Raw genomic sequence first — 18660 nt, 5'->3', positions numbered from 1 at the left:
TTCTACAGCAGGAGGAACACCACCATGACCAATGGTGACCAACGATGGGAGCTATTGCACAACAATATCGGCTGCCCCAGCCTCATTGTACACCTTCAAGGTTGCTTTTGGCTATTGCAGTTGGTGTCCACTTCACATCTATAGAACTGTGTCTCAACTTGTGGTTCTCAGACTGAGAAAGCCTTCGCAGTATTAGCCGTGGTTGCTTTATCTGAAGGTCAGAAGTGGTGCAGCAACAGGTAAACCACTACCACCGATCTGCCTCTACAGTGCAGCACAGGAGCAATGGCCATGTTTACACTCTGTTTACACACTGCAGCAATGAAGCCCAGCATGAGCTGCCTGCAACCTAGAGCACTGCCCAGAATCCTTTGCAACATGCAGAGGTTCTTCAGCAGATAATTTATAATCCACAGATCTAAGGGTGGTGAATAGGAGCCAACTCTTAGGGGCCAAGGTCTCTTTAGCTCCCCAATAAAATATTTGAGGGGGCTGGGTCCCTCAAAGTAGAGGGACATTACCATTCAGATGGTGTGTATGCACTACATCTTGGGACTGATTATGTAGGGTGGGGCTTACCTGCCCCCCATATTTTATTCAAGTTGGCACCCATGGGGGGATTAAGTTTCAGGAGCTGCTCTCACCCCAAATACATTTAGAACTTTTCCCCTTTCAACCTCCCATCTAAGGTAAGTGGTGAAAGAAAAAGGGGAACAATAGGAAGTCACTTATCTAGGCATCTTTCCTTTACTTTCTACAAGCTTCCTGGAAACAGTTTAATTTCACCCACCAATTAAATGCTATACAACACTCTTTAAAATGCCAGCCTTAAAATGTCCACAATCCATTGAACCTGCTCCATAAGCAAGCTAAAGTAAAGCTGAACTATTTATTTGTTCCAAATGTAATCTAAAATACTGTACTGGTCTGGTTTGCAAGGCGCACTAAGCCAAAACTTGACCTAATGAGACTGTGTGAGCTCCCAGACACAGTGCCCCTCCCTGGTACCTTTCACTGCTGCAATGCACTGAGCGAAGCCAAGGCTTGGTTCAGTGATGTTGTCCAATATGGTCAAGCTGGGGGCAAAACTAGGCTTTATTTCTCATAGGTGAAAGACCTAGTTTGGCACACCCACGTGCATTTGCGTACACACACAGAGGCTGGGACCCTCAATGATGCGCCTCTGGAGGCTTCACCTGGGGCAAAAATCCTGGCTAGCCCCTCCTCCCCCATATCTAGGGCTCTGGGTCAAGCTCTCTCTTCTCACTAACCATAAGCTGATCTTGGCAATAGCCTGTGGTTAGTGAGCAGAGAGAGAGCTTAACCTTGATTCCTGGTTCAGAGAAGTTGCTCAGCTAAATCTTGCTTAGCTTAGTACACCAGAACACCCCTTATTTCCTTGCTTTCCCTCTCAAAGCAATTAAGAATATTTCCAATTAAAGGGCATCCAGCATGCTGAATCTCTTTCTCAACCAGAAGCCTTTGTACTCTTAATTACAGGTTTGCTCAAAATCTTTGGTTTTAAGATTAAAATGCTGAGATACAAAGAGAATCATTTAAAGGGACGCCTAAGGCAGATGCTGCATTGAAGGGAGCTTTAAAAACAGCTTAGAAACCATCTGATGAACGAAAAAGGAAAATCATTGCCCTTGCCTATTTTATTTATACAATTCGTATCCCACTTTTCTATAAACAATTATATCCACAGCATCTTACAAGACCCAAATAATGTTAAAATAATCACTAAATTTAGTACATGCAATTACAAAAGAAAAAGAAATAAAAAGCAGCAGCAAACTAACACAAAATGGCTAAAGATTAAAAGCTTGCTTTAATTGGGAGAGTTTTTAAAGCTCAGCTGGAAACAAGAAGAGCAGGAGTCCAACACATCTTCTCAGGGAAGGAATTGCAGAATGCTAGGGCTGCTGCCCAAAGGCTCTGTAGCTGCCTGTGGTCTCTCTGGGGGTGCCAAAGAGCAGGGCCTCTGAAACTAAGCTTAGAAATCAGTCGGCTTCATGTGTGGAAAGAGGAGTTGTCCTAGCTGTGGATCATTCAGGGATTTTTAAAGGCTAGCATAACTTTGAAAGCACTTTAAACTGAGCCTGGAAAAGGACAGCCAACCAGTTTGAGGTAGCATCGGATGAACTACTGAATATTCTTTGATCTCCAGCTCCACTCAGAGACATTTTGCAACAGCAGCAATTTCCAAAGCATCTTTAAAAGGCGCCTGCAAGGGCAAGGAACCTCTGGTTCTTGATCAAACCTTGGCCCAAGAGGTTGTTGGGGGAAGTCACACCCACCTGCCATACACCTGACTTCATACACAACATCATATATGACATCAGGTGTGTGGCAGGCCAGGCCAGGCCTTCACAGGAACTGTTGGGGGCATATAGTGGTCTCCGATTTCTTCTTCGCAAGGGGGTCCACTCCCAACCATCCCTTGGCTGATGAGGAAGAGGAGACTGCCTTGTTCAAGGATGGGGAGATAATTTCCATTCACTAGAAACTGCTTCTCCCTCTTAGCACACCTGTAGAGAACCCACAGTAATCCAATGTGAATGGATCTAGTGCGAGAATTATCATGGCCAGTTCTGATTTGTCTCACTAGCTGAAGCTAGTGCTTTTCACCAATATCATCATCTGAACAGCCAGACCTTTGGGCAGGAGGCGGGAGGTCTATGCACTTAATCTGTTCCTGCTGCCATTTGGACCCTATCCATGATAAAAATATAAGGTGTTGTTTGTTTTGCTTTAGGTTTTATATCGTGGTTTTGGCTTTTAATATATTCATGTAGGGTTTGGATGTAAGCATAAGAAAGAAAGAAAGAAAGAAAGAAAGAAAGAAAGAAAGAAAGAAAGAAAGAAGGGGGGGAACCACTGGATCTACAAGCTGCAGTTTGGATCCTAAACTGCTTGACTGGGGTGGGGGGTGGGGAGAAAGATTGTCATTCCAGTTAGAACAGACAATATCTAGTCTGATCATAATTATTTTACAAAAATGACTTTAAAAACCATTCTACACTGCCTTGGCCTGAGGCAATACAACCCAGACACAAGGGAAAACTAGGCCAGAACTGAAAGTGGAAAAGGTGGCAGCAATCCCTTCTTCCATAATCTAAAATTCTACACACTTGCAGCAGAGGTCACGTCAACCCTCCAAAACTATTTTTCTCCAGTTATATCTCACATCTTTTTGTTTTAGACAGCTGTTTGCCAGATGGGGCATGATAGCCATTTAAATACATACAATAAAAATATAAAAAGAGCCCTGCTGGGCTGGACCAAAGCTCCCTCTAGCTCAGGACTCCCTCTAGCCCTGTGCCCCTTTCCCACAGTGACCCACCAAATGCCTCTGGGAAGGGCAGAAGTAGGGCCTGTTGCTCTTCCCCCTGGCAAGTGAAATTGAGTGGCATATCATCCCTGGAAGCTGCATACAGCCACCATCAAACACAGCTAATAGTCAATGACAGACTTGTCTAATGAATTTCCCTTTAAAGCCATCAAACCTAGTCATCTTCTAAGCAGTCTTTCTCAACCTGTGGGTCTCCAGATGTTGCTGAACTACAACTCCCATCACCCCTAGCTAGCAAGGCCAGAGCTCAGGGATGATGGGAGTTGTAGTCCAACAACATCTGGGGACCCACAGGTGGAGAACCGCTGTTTGCAGCATAGAAGTTCATAAACTGAGGCTATTCATTTTATCTGTCCTGAACTTCCTGCCAAGCTGGTTAATCAGATGACCATGAATTCCAGTGTTCTGAGGAAGAAAACCCTCTGTTGTCATAGAATCATAGTCATAGGTCTACACTATCTGTTTTGAGGTGCAGTGATCAGAACTCTGTACCTTCTTCAAACTGTTTCCAGTTCTCTTTAATTGCCACTGCCTGCTCATCATCATCATCACTTTTAATTTGTATACCGTCTTTCTATCTTACAATACCCAAGAATAGAAGCTGAAGAAACAAAGAATGTACACCTTATAACAATCTAATGCAATACAAAAATGTGATAATAAAACATAACTTTAAAATAAGCAACCTACATCAAATAAAATAACATTCAACAATCATTAGAATATTATAAAATAATATTAAATATCAGCATATAAAAATTAAAACAGAAACCCACTCTAAATAATTTCTAAACTACAATCAATAAAACAACGGCAAGCCACAGTGCATAAAATAATACAATACAAATTGAGAAGCAGAGACTGGAGGGTGGGGCAAGGCAGGTGGAAGGAGGCCTTGCCTGATGAAGCCTCACAGTTCTTCCTCCAGGCACAGCTCCCTTACGAGGACTCCCAGGGCTGGGTGTGTGTGTGTAAATCCCTATTATTTCAACGCCTTCCAGCATCTGCTCCATTCTCAAATGAGCACTTTACACAAATCTCACTAGATTATCAAGAGGTTCAACTGTCAAAGTGAATTGCTAGAATCTAATAGTTAGATGACATTGGGACGCGGGTGGCGCTGTGGGTTAAACCACAGAGCCTAGGACTTGCTGATTAGAAGGTCGGCGGTTCAAATCCCCGTGACGGCGTGAGCTCTCGTTGCTTGGTGCCTGCTCCTGCCAAACTAGCAGTTCGAAAGCACCTCAAAGTGATCTAACAATTGTTAGATCCTAAAACTAAGAATTTGTCAAGAATGTATAACTTGCTGTTGAAATGGAATACACAGGATGAAATGGTTAAATCTGTTATGATTAAATGGGCACAAGATGTTGGACATAACATTATGATGGCTGACTGGGGAAAATTATGGACCACAGGTATGAAGTTTACGGCATGTAATGCCTTAAGAGAGAATATAATGAAAATGATTTACAGGTGCTACTTAACACCAGTCAAGCTTGCAAAAATTTATCATTTGCCCGGTAATAAATGTTGGAAATGTAAAGAGATTGAAGGTACATTCTTTCACCTTTGGTGGACAACCCCAAAGATTAAGACCTTCTGGGAGATGATTTATAATGAAATGAAAAAGGTATTTAAATATACCTTTCTGAAGAAACCAGAGGCCTTTCTCTTGGGCATGGTCGGCCAATTGGTGCGAAAGGAGGATAGAACTTTTTTATGTACGCTACAAGAGCAGCAAGAATACTCATCGCAAAGTATTGGAAGACACAAGATCTACGCACCCGGGAAGAATGGCAGATGAAGGTGATGGAGTACATGGAACTGGCTGAGATGACTGGCAGAATCCGGGACCAAGGAGAAGAGTCGGTGGAAGAAGATTGGAAAAAATTCAAAATTTATCTTCAAAAATATTGCAAAATTAAGGATCGCTAGAAAGATGTTGGAAAAAGAAAATTATGTGGTTTTAGTAGAAATGACATAAAGGATTAAGTAAAAATGAGTTGGTGAAAGAGAGAATGTAAAATTATGGTATATTAAGACAAATTATTAAGATAAAAACAAGGTTGGAAGGATTTGCTGAAATAATAATTTGAATTAGAATACAAAAATGGGAGGTGTGAGGAGGTCAAGGAAATAAGTAAAGGAAAGAAAGCTATGTAAAGGTTTGATTTGTTCTTTTTTAATTGATTGTATTTTTTCTGTCTTTTTTATTTTTCTTTTTCTCTTTTTTCTTTTTGTTTTTTTTAAATGAATATTTATTGGCATTTTCAATAAAAACACACAAAAACAACAATTAAACAAAAAATAACAAAAATACAAAGATCCAAAATTTAAAAAAAAGAAAGAGAGAAAAAAACATTTAAAAACACATAAAATTCCAATTACTTATTTTCATTTAACTTATTCCTCAGACCTCCTCACACCTCCCCTTCTTGTATTCCAATTTAAATTATTAATTCAGCAAATCCTTATTATCCAAATTTAAACATCAGTACTTAAACCTCATTGCTCATTCTTAAACATTTTTCCTAAAGTCGACCAAAATTTCCCTTCCACGGCTTTCCCCAGTTCCAAGCAAATAGCAAAACAAAATAAAAACAAAGCAAGTTATAATTATATACCCTTTGGATTCCCAGACTCCACCCACCCCCTTTCCGGTTTCAGTCCCCAACAAGTGTTCATCAGTTCAATATCTTGTTTAGCCTGGAGATCTCACATCCGAGGCTTTTAAATCTCTTTCAGTTCCTCTCTGCCGGCCTTTTTGATAGTCCTTAATATTGAACCCCAAATTTCGGAGAGGCTTCGGCCCAACAGGATCCATATTTTTTCCAGCCAGCCCTCCATGCTTAAAAATAGAGCCTAAGGGGTACTCAAACATACTCCTTTCAAGTCCAAATGCCCCCACAGCTCCAACTTCCACCTTGATCAAATTTATAATCCTTCGGTCTTCAGATCTCCACATAAAGGGATCTCTCGGTTTTAGACTCACCAATTCAGGCCAGGCTTTCCACATCAAGTTATTATTTTCCTTTGTTGCCTTCCTGTCAGGCCACAAATTGCAACTCTCATTTGACATCTGCGAAATTATAGCTCCTCCTTCCTTTTCTTCAGGGACAGCATATGTCTCCTTCTCCATATTCTCATAACTCTCAAGTTTCTCTATTTGTCCAGTTGTATGAGCTTCCTGCTTCGAATCCTTATCAACCTCAACAAAATTGTTTACTGCTGAGGCCAGAGTTATGACGCTTGTAGCCAAAACATCAATTTCACCTTGTAGCTTTCCCAAGAGAACAAATGTTCTATCCAGCTCAGTCAGAATTTTCCTTCCTCCAGCCATTCTTGTAATGTCCTAAACCCCCTCTAGGGGGATTTTAGTTTCTTAGTGTTTTTCAGCTCACATCCAATAGTCAATTTAATTTGTATCAGTCCTTCTTTATTCTCAACAAATTGTAACAAATATAACCAGCAGAAGCGACAGAAACAAAGTTCTCTTTTTCCCTCTGACAGCCAATTTGACAGCTGTCAAATTTCTCAGTACTTCATCAACAGGCTCTCTCGCGGGACACTCCCGGGTCCGGGGGGGTGAAACTTCAGCTCCCAAAGTTAATCTTTTATACTCCAGTAAAATTTCTTATAGTATCAAACCATGAAGGTTGAAGTCTTTTAGAAAAGGAAAGAAAGAATCCTCTCGACCTTAGATAGCAAGTTCTTTGCTTTAAATTATCTACAAAAGGGGGGGCGGACTTCCTTTTTAACCCTTCCCCACTCGTTCCTAATTTAACAAAGATTTTTTAAATTCCGGATTCCTTCTTACTCACGGGTTTTTACTTTAAAGTCCAATTATTCCAAGGAAAAAGTCAGCGCTCTCCGACAATGGCTTGCGGCTTCACTCCGCAGAAGGAGCAATGTACTCTCAGCACCGCGCCGCACCCCGTCCCCGTTCCAAAGCCTTTAAAAAGGCTCCTTCGCAGTTTGGGGGGGCGCAAATGGTGCCCGCCGAGTCACCAGGTTCACAGGCATCCGCGCCTGTGATTTTTAAGGGTCCCCGCGTCGCCGCCGCGGAAAAGACCCGATCCTGCGGAGCCGATTCCCTCCGGAGCTCGGAGGGAATCCGCCATTAGTCGATGGCGCTAACCCGGAAGTAACCTTTAAAATTTGAATAAATTTAAAAAAAAAAAAAAGAAAGCACCTCAAAGTGCAAGTAGATAAATAGGTACTGCTCCCGTGGGAAGGTAAACGGTGTTTCTGTGCGCTGCTCTGGTTTGCTAGAAGCAGCTTCGTCATGCTGGCCACATGACCTGGAAGCTGTACGCCGGCTTCCACAGCCAATAAAGCGAGATGAGCGCCGCAACCCCAGAGTCGGCCACGACTGAACCTAATGGTCAGGGGTCCCTTTACCTTTACCTAATTGTTAGTTGAACAAGAGAGGATAGGAGTAATCTAAAAACATATTCACAAGATCTTGCAGAGCAAGCAGTTACAGACACACCAGAAATAGGCTTCACCTTCTACCTCATAATAGGCCAATAGTAAAATCAAAAGGATTTATACTGATCTTCAACTGAAACTAACCTTATGTATGTTGAGTTAATTTAATATTTGCATTCTGCTTTTCCAGTGACAAATGTTGAGCTCAGAGTGGCTCAGAGTAATCATAATAGTCTTTTTTAAAAAATACAAAGCAAACAGCAGCAACAAACTCGTCAAAACAATTAATACAATTGAATAAAGTCATAGTAACTCATTGCCCAGATACTTCTTGATTACACAGAATCTTATTCCAGAACAACAAAAAATGGATTAGCTGTATGTACAACTGCCACTTCTCTCCTTCCTTGACTTATGCCCTTCCCAATCTAAAATCTAGACTGGGAACTCCTGAGCAAAAGGGGCTGTTGTTTTGCTTTGTAAACACCATGTTTTCCAAACGCCAAGTTAATTTTTGTCAGATGCAGAGAATGTGTTAGGGCTCCTGCTTGGGTTCCATTGGCAATGGTCCCCTCTGGCAAAAGTGTGGCAGAGTAGAAAGCATGACACAGAATGCGCCCCCCCCCTTGCCATAGTGGTCACTGTCAGTGACACTTTTGCACAAAAAGAGGATATGTCATACCAAGATGGTTGAGTTTCTGTTGTTCTGATCGGGAAAATGTCTAGTTTCTAATCGGGAAAATTAATTTTAGACTTTTCTTAGCAATGTGTTTTAATACTCACTTCCTGTTTTAACAAACTGCATGCGCATTGAAAGGGGAAGGTGGCTCAGAAGCAGACCAGCAAACCAGGTTTAGGAAGATGAAAGCATCTAAAAGCTAGCTGGTAGACAAAGCATTGCGGCATAGAGCGTTATGGATACGTACAGAGCTGAAGCAATCACCTTGACAAAATTGCAGCCACTCTAGATCACTTTTCCCTGTCAAATCATGAAAGCCATTATTGTCTCTGCCATGCCATGCCCTGACACGGCAAGTGCCTTGGGAATAAAGGTAAAGGTAAAGGTACCCCTGCCCGTATGGGCCAGTCGTGTCCGACTCTAGGGTTGTGCGCCCATCTCACTTAAGAGGCCAGGGGCCAGCACCGTCCGAAGATACTTCCGGGTCACGTGGCCAGCGTGACGAAGCTGCAGCTGGTGAGCCAGCACCAGCGCCGCACACGGAAACGCCGTTTACCTTCCCACTAGAAAGCGGTACCTATTTATCTACTTGCATTTAGGGGTGCTTTTGAACTGCTAGGTGGGCAGGAGCTGGGACCGAAAGACGGGAGCTCACCCCGCCGCGGGGATTTGAACCGCCAACCTTACGATCAGCAAGTCCTAGGCACTGAGGTTTTACCCACAGCGCCACTCGCGTCCCTGCCTTGGGAATACTTGCTAGTTAAAGAGGCGAGGATGGTGGCACTAGACATTTATTGCTCAAAGGCCAGCAGAACCCCTGTTGCAAAAGGTAAGTGGCAACAGAAAAGAACCAGAGTGACCCAGATACCCTCTTGCCCACAGATTGGGCATACCAGTCAAGTTTTTAAGATGCATTTTGGCTGTATATATAATAGGTGCAAAAGCATAAATATTGAGGAAATATAAAATTAGTGTGTTAAATACCTTCAATATCTTAAGACATTGCTTACACTGTTTGAAATTTTCAAGAGCATAAAAGTATTTCAGCAAAAAAAATTACAGGCAAAGCTTTGAATTGGATTCAATATTTTGTGACATTTAAGCTACATGAAGCATATTTTACTTATTCAGACCCCAATTAAGCATTACAGTTCAAAAACTTTTCACTATTGGGAAAACATTTCAAGATATTTACACAGCACATAAAATTAACATGGTTCACTTCACCAACTTTATTATTTATGTACTGTATGTGTTTACTTATTGAAATACTCGGTGCTTTTCTTCGGGGGGGGGGGGAGGAGGTGCCAGTCCTGCATATCCTTGAGTATCCCCAGAAAAAAATGCACTGGAAATATTTATAAACTGCACTTTTATAGGATATATCAAGGTGGTCAATTTAGGTCAATGATTTTTTTCTGGAAAACTCACACCATTGTCTACCAGCTCTATGAATTTGTGCTTCACATAACCTTAAGACACCACAAAAGTGGTTAATCTTAAGTATGGGTAGTGAAAGCAAGCCAACTTCCAACTGCAGTTAATGAAGGTGGCTCATTTTTACAAACCATAGTTTAGATTAACCACAATTCAGAGTTCAGATGCCACACTAAACTGCAGCACATCATAACAGAAGCAGGTGCTTTCCATCCCATCTTCACGGCTATTGCTGGAGGGGAACTGGTAAATGGGGAGCAGGGGAACCCAGGGACTGCTAGCGTAGTTCTTAGCAGTACTAACCCATGGTTTCATATTCCATCTGAATACTGCTACTGAATACTGCTACAAAGCATCTAGAAGAACATGTTTATGACCGATCTTGCACATTTCAGTTGCTGGCTCCATTATTGATCTTCAGAGCTGTTGAGCACCCAAAGCTGTCATGCCCTTCAACTGGATTTGCAAATGCTCTGCAGTCCCCTTAAATCAATTCCTCTAAAGTGGACCTGCCTGTTGGGGTTTGGCAGCAGCCCAATGGAGGCTTACTAATTCTGAAACAAGGTATCCCTGGAAGCCCCACTCAGCACTTTTCCATCACTAATAATAGAAGTGAGATCTAAATAATGATCATTTAAATTCTGGAGTTCCTCCAAATGCAGCCCAGGGAGTTCTACCACAGAACTGACTGCATTTTTTAAAAAAGTACTGAACTGCAGCCAAAGTTATATGTGGGCTTTTCTTTGGACCTCTGGCATCTTGCATTAATAGAAGAGAAAACACATTCTACTACTTCCGGGTTAGCGCCATCGCCTAATGGCGGATTCCCTCCGAGCTCCGGAGGGAATCGGCTCAGTAGGGATCGGGTTCTGCCGCGCCGGCGACGCGGGGACCCTTAAAAACCACAGGCGCGGATGCCTGTGGACTTGGTAACTCGGTGGGCACCATTAGCGCCCCCCCCGACCCGCAAAGGAGCCTTTTTAAAGGCCATGGAACGGGGGACGGGGAGCGGCGCGGTGCTGAGAGTCTTTTGCTTCCCCTGCTGAGTGAAGCTGCATGCCATGGACGGAGAGCGCTGACTTTTTCCTTTGAACATTCGGACTGAAAGCAACAACCCGTGAGTAATACAGAAATTGGACTTAAAAGGGAAATTTCTTCTTTTAAATTCAGCACGATCGGGGGAGGTGTAAAAAGGAAGTCCGCCCCCCCCCGCCTTGTAGATAATCTAAAGCAAGGATTAGACAACTAAAGTTGAGAGAAACATCTTCGTCTTTTTTGAAGAAAAATTATTAATTTCGTGATTGAACAGTACAATTAATTTTGCTGGAGGATAAGAGTCGGTTTGGAAAGTTAAAGTGTAACCCCCCGAGACCCGGGAGTGATCCGTGAGAGAGCCTGTCAAAAAGATACAGAAGACTTTGACAGCTGTCAAATTAGCTGTCAAAGTTGGGGAATAAAAGGAAACTTTGTTTCTGGTGACTCTGCTGGTTAGATTTTCTTTAATTTGGATACAAATTGTTGGGAACAAAGGAAAATAAGTTACATTGGACTTTTGGATTGAAACTGGAAAGATACTAAGTAAACATAATCCCCCTAGAGGGGATTTTTGAGACACCGCAAGAAATGGCTGCAGGTGGAAAATTACTCAGTGAGCTGAATAGGACCTTCTATCTCCTGGGAAAGCTCCAGGAACTCCAGGGAGAGCTCCAGGACCAGAGCGATATTTTGGCTACAAGGGTAATAACAGTGAATAAAACAGTAAATAATCTTACTGGAACAGGAAGAGACTTGACACAAGTCTTTGTTGTTGAACCAAAAGCCCTTGAAGTTGGAACAGAAGCCGTTGCAGCTGGGAAGAAGGAATCTGATAAATCTGAGAAAGTGGTACAAGAGATATATGAGGATTTGGTGGAAAATGAAGGTGAAGCTACAATGTTGTGGAAGATCAAGCTAGACCAGAGGCCTGGTAGCACAAATTTGATTAAGATGGAAGTTGGAGCTTTTGGAACATATAGACTTAAAAGATTTAGGAAACAAAATTTGAGCTCCACTTTTAAATACAGAGGCCTGCTTGGAAGAAAAATGGACATTATTGGGACAGAGCTTCTTCGAGAGTTGGTGTTGAATATAAAGGACTGTCAAAAAAACCGGCAGAGAGAAATTGAGAGAGGTCCAAGAGCCTCGGAAGTTTGGGATCCAGGTTGAGAATAGATGGACTGATGGACATTGGTTTGGGGATCAAAACCGGGAAAGGGAGGGTGGGATTTGGGAATCCAAAGGGTGTTAAAACATAATTTGTTAAGTTCTTTTTTTATATATATTTTTTGCAACTTTATGGAATGTGGGAAAATCGTGGAAGGGAAATTTGGGTCGACTTTAGGAAAAAGGTTTAAGATTAAGTTAAAATTGGGTTTTTTAAATTAAATAGATATAAGGTTCTTAAAAATAAATTGAGGAACGGAAGAAAGAAGAAAAGGAAAATAACAGCATGATTTAAACAAATTATTAAGTTAAGGTTGAGAAATAAGATAAGAACTTGTTGAGCGGATAACATAAACTGGAATACAAGAAGGGGAGGGGGGAGGTCTGAGAAATAAGGTGAAGGAAAATAAGGTTGTTTTTTTAAATATTATGTGTTTTTTTAATTGTTTTTTTGTTTGTTTTTTTGTCTTTGTACTATTTGGAAAATTTCAATAAATATTAATTAAAAAAAAGAGAGAGAAAACACATTCTACTGCCAGGAAGAGATCTAAGTCGCCACACCAAAAATGGCACTGTCATGAATGCCTTCATTAAAGCAGCCCAACAAAACAGAAGCAGAGCGCATGCTTAGAACCCCTGGCATCCTTAGTTAAAGGATATTATGGAAGAGCGGGGGCGGGCTCTGACTGAGACTTTGGACTACCACAGGCAATGGGGCAGATCAAAGGTCTGGCTGTGTAAGGTAGTTTCATATTTAAACAATTCTAAACTCTGAAAACAACAGATGAAGAGCTATAGGGTTACGTCTCACTGAGATGTGTTGGCCTTCTGAATAGTTCACCCCAAATTTTAGCTCTTGTTTTCCTTAAGGGGAATTAACACAAGCGGAAGAAGCAAACCACAAGTTCTCCTTACTAATAAAATGGGAGTTAAATACTAAGAACAGATTGCTCACCCCTCTGTGACTTCCTGTATACAACTGACAGTAATTAAACACACGCACACGAATCTGAAAAATAAGAGCTACACTTCCAAGTGAATGGCAGCCGAATATTCACCCATAAGGAATTTAAAGAGGTATGTTGTTGTTGTTAAGCTCAGCGTACAGGGTTTGCTTCCTCTAAGTGGCAGATTATGTAGGGGGTGGGGATCTGAAGGTAGTGTCCTAAAGGCTTATCATACTGAAAGCAAGGGGTGTTATATTCAACTAAGTCATACTGCATGACTAACATTGGCTATCACTCAAATCTTATGGTAGGAAGGGTCCTTTTCTATAGCTGCCAGAGGATATGAGAGAGAGAGAGAGAGAGAGAGAGAGAGAGAGAGAGAGAGAGAGAGACTAATTGTGCATATTTCTAAGCTACGCTTTAAATCAAAGACAAGAATGCAGAGCCTGATGCCTCGCAAGACGAAAAGAATCCGTTCCGCGACTCTCTTCGTCTAGCGGTTTTTTCGTCTTGCGAAGCAAGGCCATTGACAGCTTAGCGGATTAGCACTATTAGCGGCTTTTAGCGGCTTTTAGCGGCTTTTAGCGGCTTAGCGGATAAGCAGATAAGCGGCTTAGAAAAAGGGGGTGGGAAGGGAGGAAAGTCGGAAAAACTTGCAAGACATTTTCGTCTTGCGAAGCAAGCCCATAGGAAATTTGTTTTGCGAAGCACCTCCAAAACGGAAAACCCTTTCGTCTAGCGGGTTTTTTGTCTTGCGAGGCATTCGTCTTGCGGGGCACCACTGTACTGGCTGATGCTATCGTGGAAAAATACAACAGAGAAAGAACCGATACTAAGATACAGCCAGTTGGAGCTCTGAGCAACAGCAGGATGCACATGTTCAGGGCAACACCTCAATGGGCCGCCAAGACCTGTGGTGACATCATCCAGTCTGCTGAGCAAGGGGAGTGAGTTAAAATCATGTCCTCCTGTCAGAAGTCTGGAACAAGGCAATAGGATGCCTTTATGCCACAATTCTGCCACCAGGGGAATTGACAAGCAAGCAGAAACCTTTATTAACTTCCTGCTCACATTCCTTTTTCTTTTTCAGCAAGCTGCAAGACTAAGAAACAAAGCAGACAAGACAATCGTCTTTCCAGGCTCCCAGCCACCAATTAACCTAGATCACCCCTCCTTCCCCTTTGTACAGTTTAAGAAATCCAAACACTGTTTCAGTAAATGCAACAGTAGTGTTGTTTATCAATGGTTATCAAAAATATATTTGACACACAAATTAATAGGTCCAACAATCAAATAGAGAATTTTAGTGACCTGCTTTTTAACCTATTTACACAGAGATTAGGCCAGATCCTATCCAGACATAGACCTCAGAACACACAGCAGGTGTTGGATCAACACAGGAAGCAGCCACGGTCCAATTTCTTTTTGGGGGGTGGGATGTGGGGAGAGAAAAAGATACTCTTGTTTGCATTGCTTTCTAGATACAGAAGTACACAGCCAGCTTTATTCTCTCAGCATAAAGCTTCAGTTTTGTTTTCCAGTTTGTTTTCTCCCAGAGAAATAAAATCAATGCTGCTTTATCAAATTCCCTCACAGATGGCTATGGATTGTTTCCATGTGATGTGAGATCTCAGCTGTTAGGCAGAGTCCGCACATGCAAAATGCTCCTGTGGCTCCTGCTCTGACAATAGGATCCATGCACCATAAATTACAGCCATGAGTCAGAGATAAGAGAGACAATGAAGAAAAGGCTCTATGCTGGCTATCTGAACAAGTGTGTAAGTAAAAGAGGTGGGGAAAGAGGGAGAACCAAGCCATGTGGATTTCAATTAAGCTATAATGCTGCCGCAGTGCTTTCCAGTGAGCCCCCAGAAATGCACACTCTCCATCCCTTTCCTGCTATCTAGCTGTCTTCTCCCACCATCTATCTCAGACTAGTAAATAGCCCAACAAAAACGCTTAATAGCTCAGACAGGGATATCTCTGCTAGCCTGATGCAAACACAGACTGAAGGGAAAACAGAACCCAGACTCTCTTACCGCTTGCAAAGGCCTCTCTGTGGGGAGACAGTTCTCTTTTGCCACAAGCAGTTGGACTAGTGGCCACTTACAAGGGTCTCCTGATCAATTTAACAACCGGAAGATAAGAGAAACTTTGTCAAATCTAGACAAGCAACCTCAAGACAGTCATGTACTGCTCCATTGTGGTTTTTGGCATTGTTAAGGGAGCAACAGGCATCAACTATACATTGAAGCAATATACAGAAACCCCAAACATGTGGATTTTGGGGCCTAGTAACCATATTTTGACAGGCAGAGTGCTTCTAAGAACTGCTTAGCATGCTGTTTCTCATACCTCAAGATTGCCTACATAAGAGCATGTGATGTGGGTTAGCTAACAGATAAAGACATGCTTGCCACTGTTATATTCACCGATCAACAGCAGACACAAATTCCCACCCTGCTTTCAGCATCTGCTTATCAGCTGAGCAGGAATCCCTGAAGTGAACATGAGGGGAGGGGCAGTTTGTCATGAAACTATCTCCTAAAATTACCTTTTTCTTGTTTAGGTAAATAAAAATCTTTTTTTGGGGGGGGGGGAGTACAAGGAGTCTTGTATTCTCTCGTATTCTCCTGGGCCCACCCCTTGAAACCTATCAAGGAGGGACAGGAACCAATGCCTCCTTGAGCAAGTGCAGAGTACATTTCCTCCCCCACTAAATATCGACAAAGAGCTCAATCTTATCAGGAATCTGGCGGAAGGATTTGCAGATCTCAGGAGCCTGTTTCCAAACAGACCTGGGTACTGGCATGTCTTCTTCTTAGAAATTAAGTAGGCCTCCTTTGCATCTGGTTCACACCCTAAAAGATATGGATCTATAAAGTAGCCCAAAACTGGGCTGCCACTTTTATAACAAGAGAGAGAGAGCGATGTCTTGGTTCTGTGCCTTTGACAGCAGCCTCGCCCGCTCAGAGCAACGCAGCACAGGAACTGCCCCTCCTCCCTTCTCTCCATGGCACGAAGAAGGGTCTGCTGCCAGGTTTCTGTGGCTACCAGGCTGCCTTTGGCCCTGCTGGTCTGTCTCTTCCAGTCTGAAAAGGTGGCAAAGGCCAGACAAAGCTACGCGCGGCGTTTATTCTGTTTCAGCGCTACGGAGGCGCCTCGGGGCAGAGAGCTGCCCTGGCGGGGGGGTCCGCCCTCCTCTTCCTGGCGGGGAAGCCCCCGACCACTCACTCCCTCCCTCCCTCCCTCACTCACCCAGCCCGCTGATCTCCTGGCGGATGTTGACGCGGTTCCTCTCCTCCACTATCGCCCGCAGCATCTGCTGGAGAGATCGGTCCAAGTCGCCTCCCTTCTCCTCGTCTTCTCTCGGCCCAGCCTGGCCGAAGGGCCTGAAGGATGCCATGCCGACGCCCCCCGAGATGCGCTCATCGCAGGCTGCCGGGGAAGGGGGAGCCGGCGGCAGGACTGCCCCCCTCCTTCCTTCCTTCCTCCTCTCTTCCGAGGTCGGCGAGGAATCTTCTTTCAGATATAGAGATGTCTTTTTCCTGCCTTCCGCGGAGAAGAATAGAGGGCGAGTCTGTCTCCGGCCAAGGGCTGCTTTGGTCAGGGGCTGAGCCGGGGACCCCGCGGCAAGGGCAGAGGCGCGCTCGGCTGCTCTGCCATGGATGTGCCCAGAATGAAGTCCGGCGCCCGGCCCGGGGGTTCTGCTTCCGCCTCCCCGATCAGCTGAGAGGCTGCGGCGCCAGGCGCCCCCCCCCCAGCACTTCCTGCAACACGCGGCCAGGAGGAGGAGACGCCGATGGGCGCGCCCACAAGGCGGGCGGGCGGCTGAAGTCCGGGCGACACGAGGAGGGAGGGAGGGAGGGAGGGGAGGCCGGCGGGCGAGACGCGGAGGGGACCCGGCCTGGCCTCCCTCCCAGCTCCCTTCCCCCCTTTGCTCGTGCGATTTTGTTCTTTTATCGATAAGAGATGCCTTAGAGAACAAAAAGAAACCAGTCCTGTTCCTGCTTGATTTATAAAATAGAACACCGCACTTTTTAAGATGATCGTGAGATATCCGGAAAGTATAAAACAATGCAGCTACGTGAGAACCTGGATCATGCCCAGAAGAGTATACTGATGGTCCTTGACTCGTCCCTCTGCCCTCGCCACACTCCCCGCCCTCATGTCTGGCACATCGTAAGAACAGGTTTCACAGGGAAAGCGTCCGCCCACCCCCAGCCCCAGCCCCGCCTTTGTGTTGTATGAATGCCACCAGCTCCTAGGCCAGACGTGTATAGAGTAGTTCGTGCTCTGTGCATCAGCATAAGGACATAAGAAGAGCCAGCTGCCTCAGCCCTATGGCCCTTCTGGTCCAGCATCACAGCAGCCACCCAGAGTTGCTGGGGAAACCCAGCCAGATCGGGGGCGGGGTATAAATAATAAAATTATTCTCATGATCATCATTATTCTTATAGCCAAGCAGATGCCTGTGGGGGAAACCAGCAAGCAGCACTCCAGCGCAAGACAAGGCACCCCTCCTGTGGTTTCCAGCAACTGGCATTCGGAAGCATTTGCTGCCTCGGGCTGTGGAAGGCAGAGCATAACCCCCATGGCCTTCAATAGACTTCTCCTCCCACAAATTTTCTCACCCTCTTTTAAAGTCATCCAAGTTGGTAGCCATCACTGCCTCCTCGTGGGAGTGAGTTCCACAGTCCGTGCACTAACTACCCAACCTCAAGTTGATATATTATTTTTAATGGTTGCACATTTCTGGAAAATGCATAGGCTCAGGCTTTGGCCTGTCTCCAAGGGAGACTCTCAAATAGCTACCCGGATCATCATGCTGGGAGATAGAAAGAGTACTCCCCTTACAAAATATAAAAAACAGGATGAACTGGTGCTTCCATGACTGCGGGGTGGGGGAAGCATGATGATTTTCACTATTGCAATGGTTCATTTGTCACAATTTAACAAAACCAGGTGATGTTTCACAAAATCTGCCCCTCTGTATGATCCCAATCAGAAGCTACCACACACACAAACCGGATATAATAATATATAATAATTTATTATTTATACCCCACCCATCTGGCAGAGTTTCCCCAGCCACTCTGGGCGGCTCCCAATTGAGTGTTAAATACAATACAGAATTAAATATTAAAAACTTCCCTAAACAGGGCTGCCTTCAGATGTCTTTAAAAAATAGGATAGCTGCTTATTTCCTTGACATCTGATGGGAGGGCGTTCCACAGGGCAGGCAATGAGGGAACTGCCAGAAGGCCCTCAATGCTGGATCTCAGTGTCCAGGCTGAATGATGGGGATGGAGACGCTCCTTCAGGTATACAAGACCGAGGCCGTTTAGGGCTTTAAAGGTCAGCACCAACACTTTGAATTGTGCTCGGAAACGTACTGGGAGCCAATGCAGATCTCTCAGAACTGGTGTTATATGGTCCCAGCAGCCACTCCCAGTCACCAGTCTAGCTGCCGCATTCTGGATTAATTGCAGTTTCCAAGTCACCTTCAAAGGTAGCCCCACGTAGAGCGCATTGCAGTAGTCCAAGCGGGAGACAACTAGAGCATGCGCCACTCTGGCGAGACAGTCTGCGGTCAAGGAGGGTCT

At 44.1% G+C, this 18660-nt stretch overlaps 1 protein-coding gene across 3 annotated transcripts in view; it reads right to left on the bottom strand.

Moving 5' to 3' along the window:
* The window catches only part of KIAA0930, a 61770-nt gene extending 45175 nt beyond the window's left edge, over nucleotides 1-16595 (bottom strand). For 2 of the 3 annotated variants that reach the window (XR_013838605.1, XM_079975354.1), the window contains exon 1: nucleotides 16313-16592. Coding sequence is in view for 2 of the 3 variants with exons in the window: in XM_079975354.1 (XP_079831480.1) it covers nucleotides 16313-16460 (148 nt within the window). In the remaining variant the exon portion in view is untranslated. Of the gene's footprint in view, nucleotides 1-16312 lie in introns of all 3 variants that reach the window. The other variant, XM_079975355.1, reaches the window with a different exon arrangement.
* Nucleotides 16596-18660: the final 2065 nt, after the last annotated feature.

This window comes from Podarcis cretensis (genome assembly GCF_951804945.1).
Source record: "Podarcis cretensis genome assembly, chromosome: 5".
Lineage (NCBI taxonomy): Eukaryota > Metazoa > Chordata > Lepidosauria > Squamata > Lacertidae > Podarcis > Podarcis cretensis.
The sequence above is the reverse complement of the archived record's forward strand: the minus strand, read 5'-3'. Positions and strand labels throughout refer to the sequence as shown.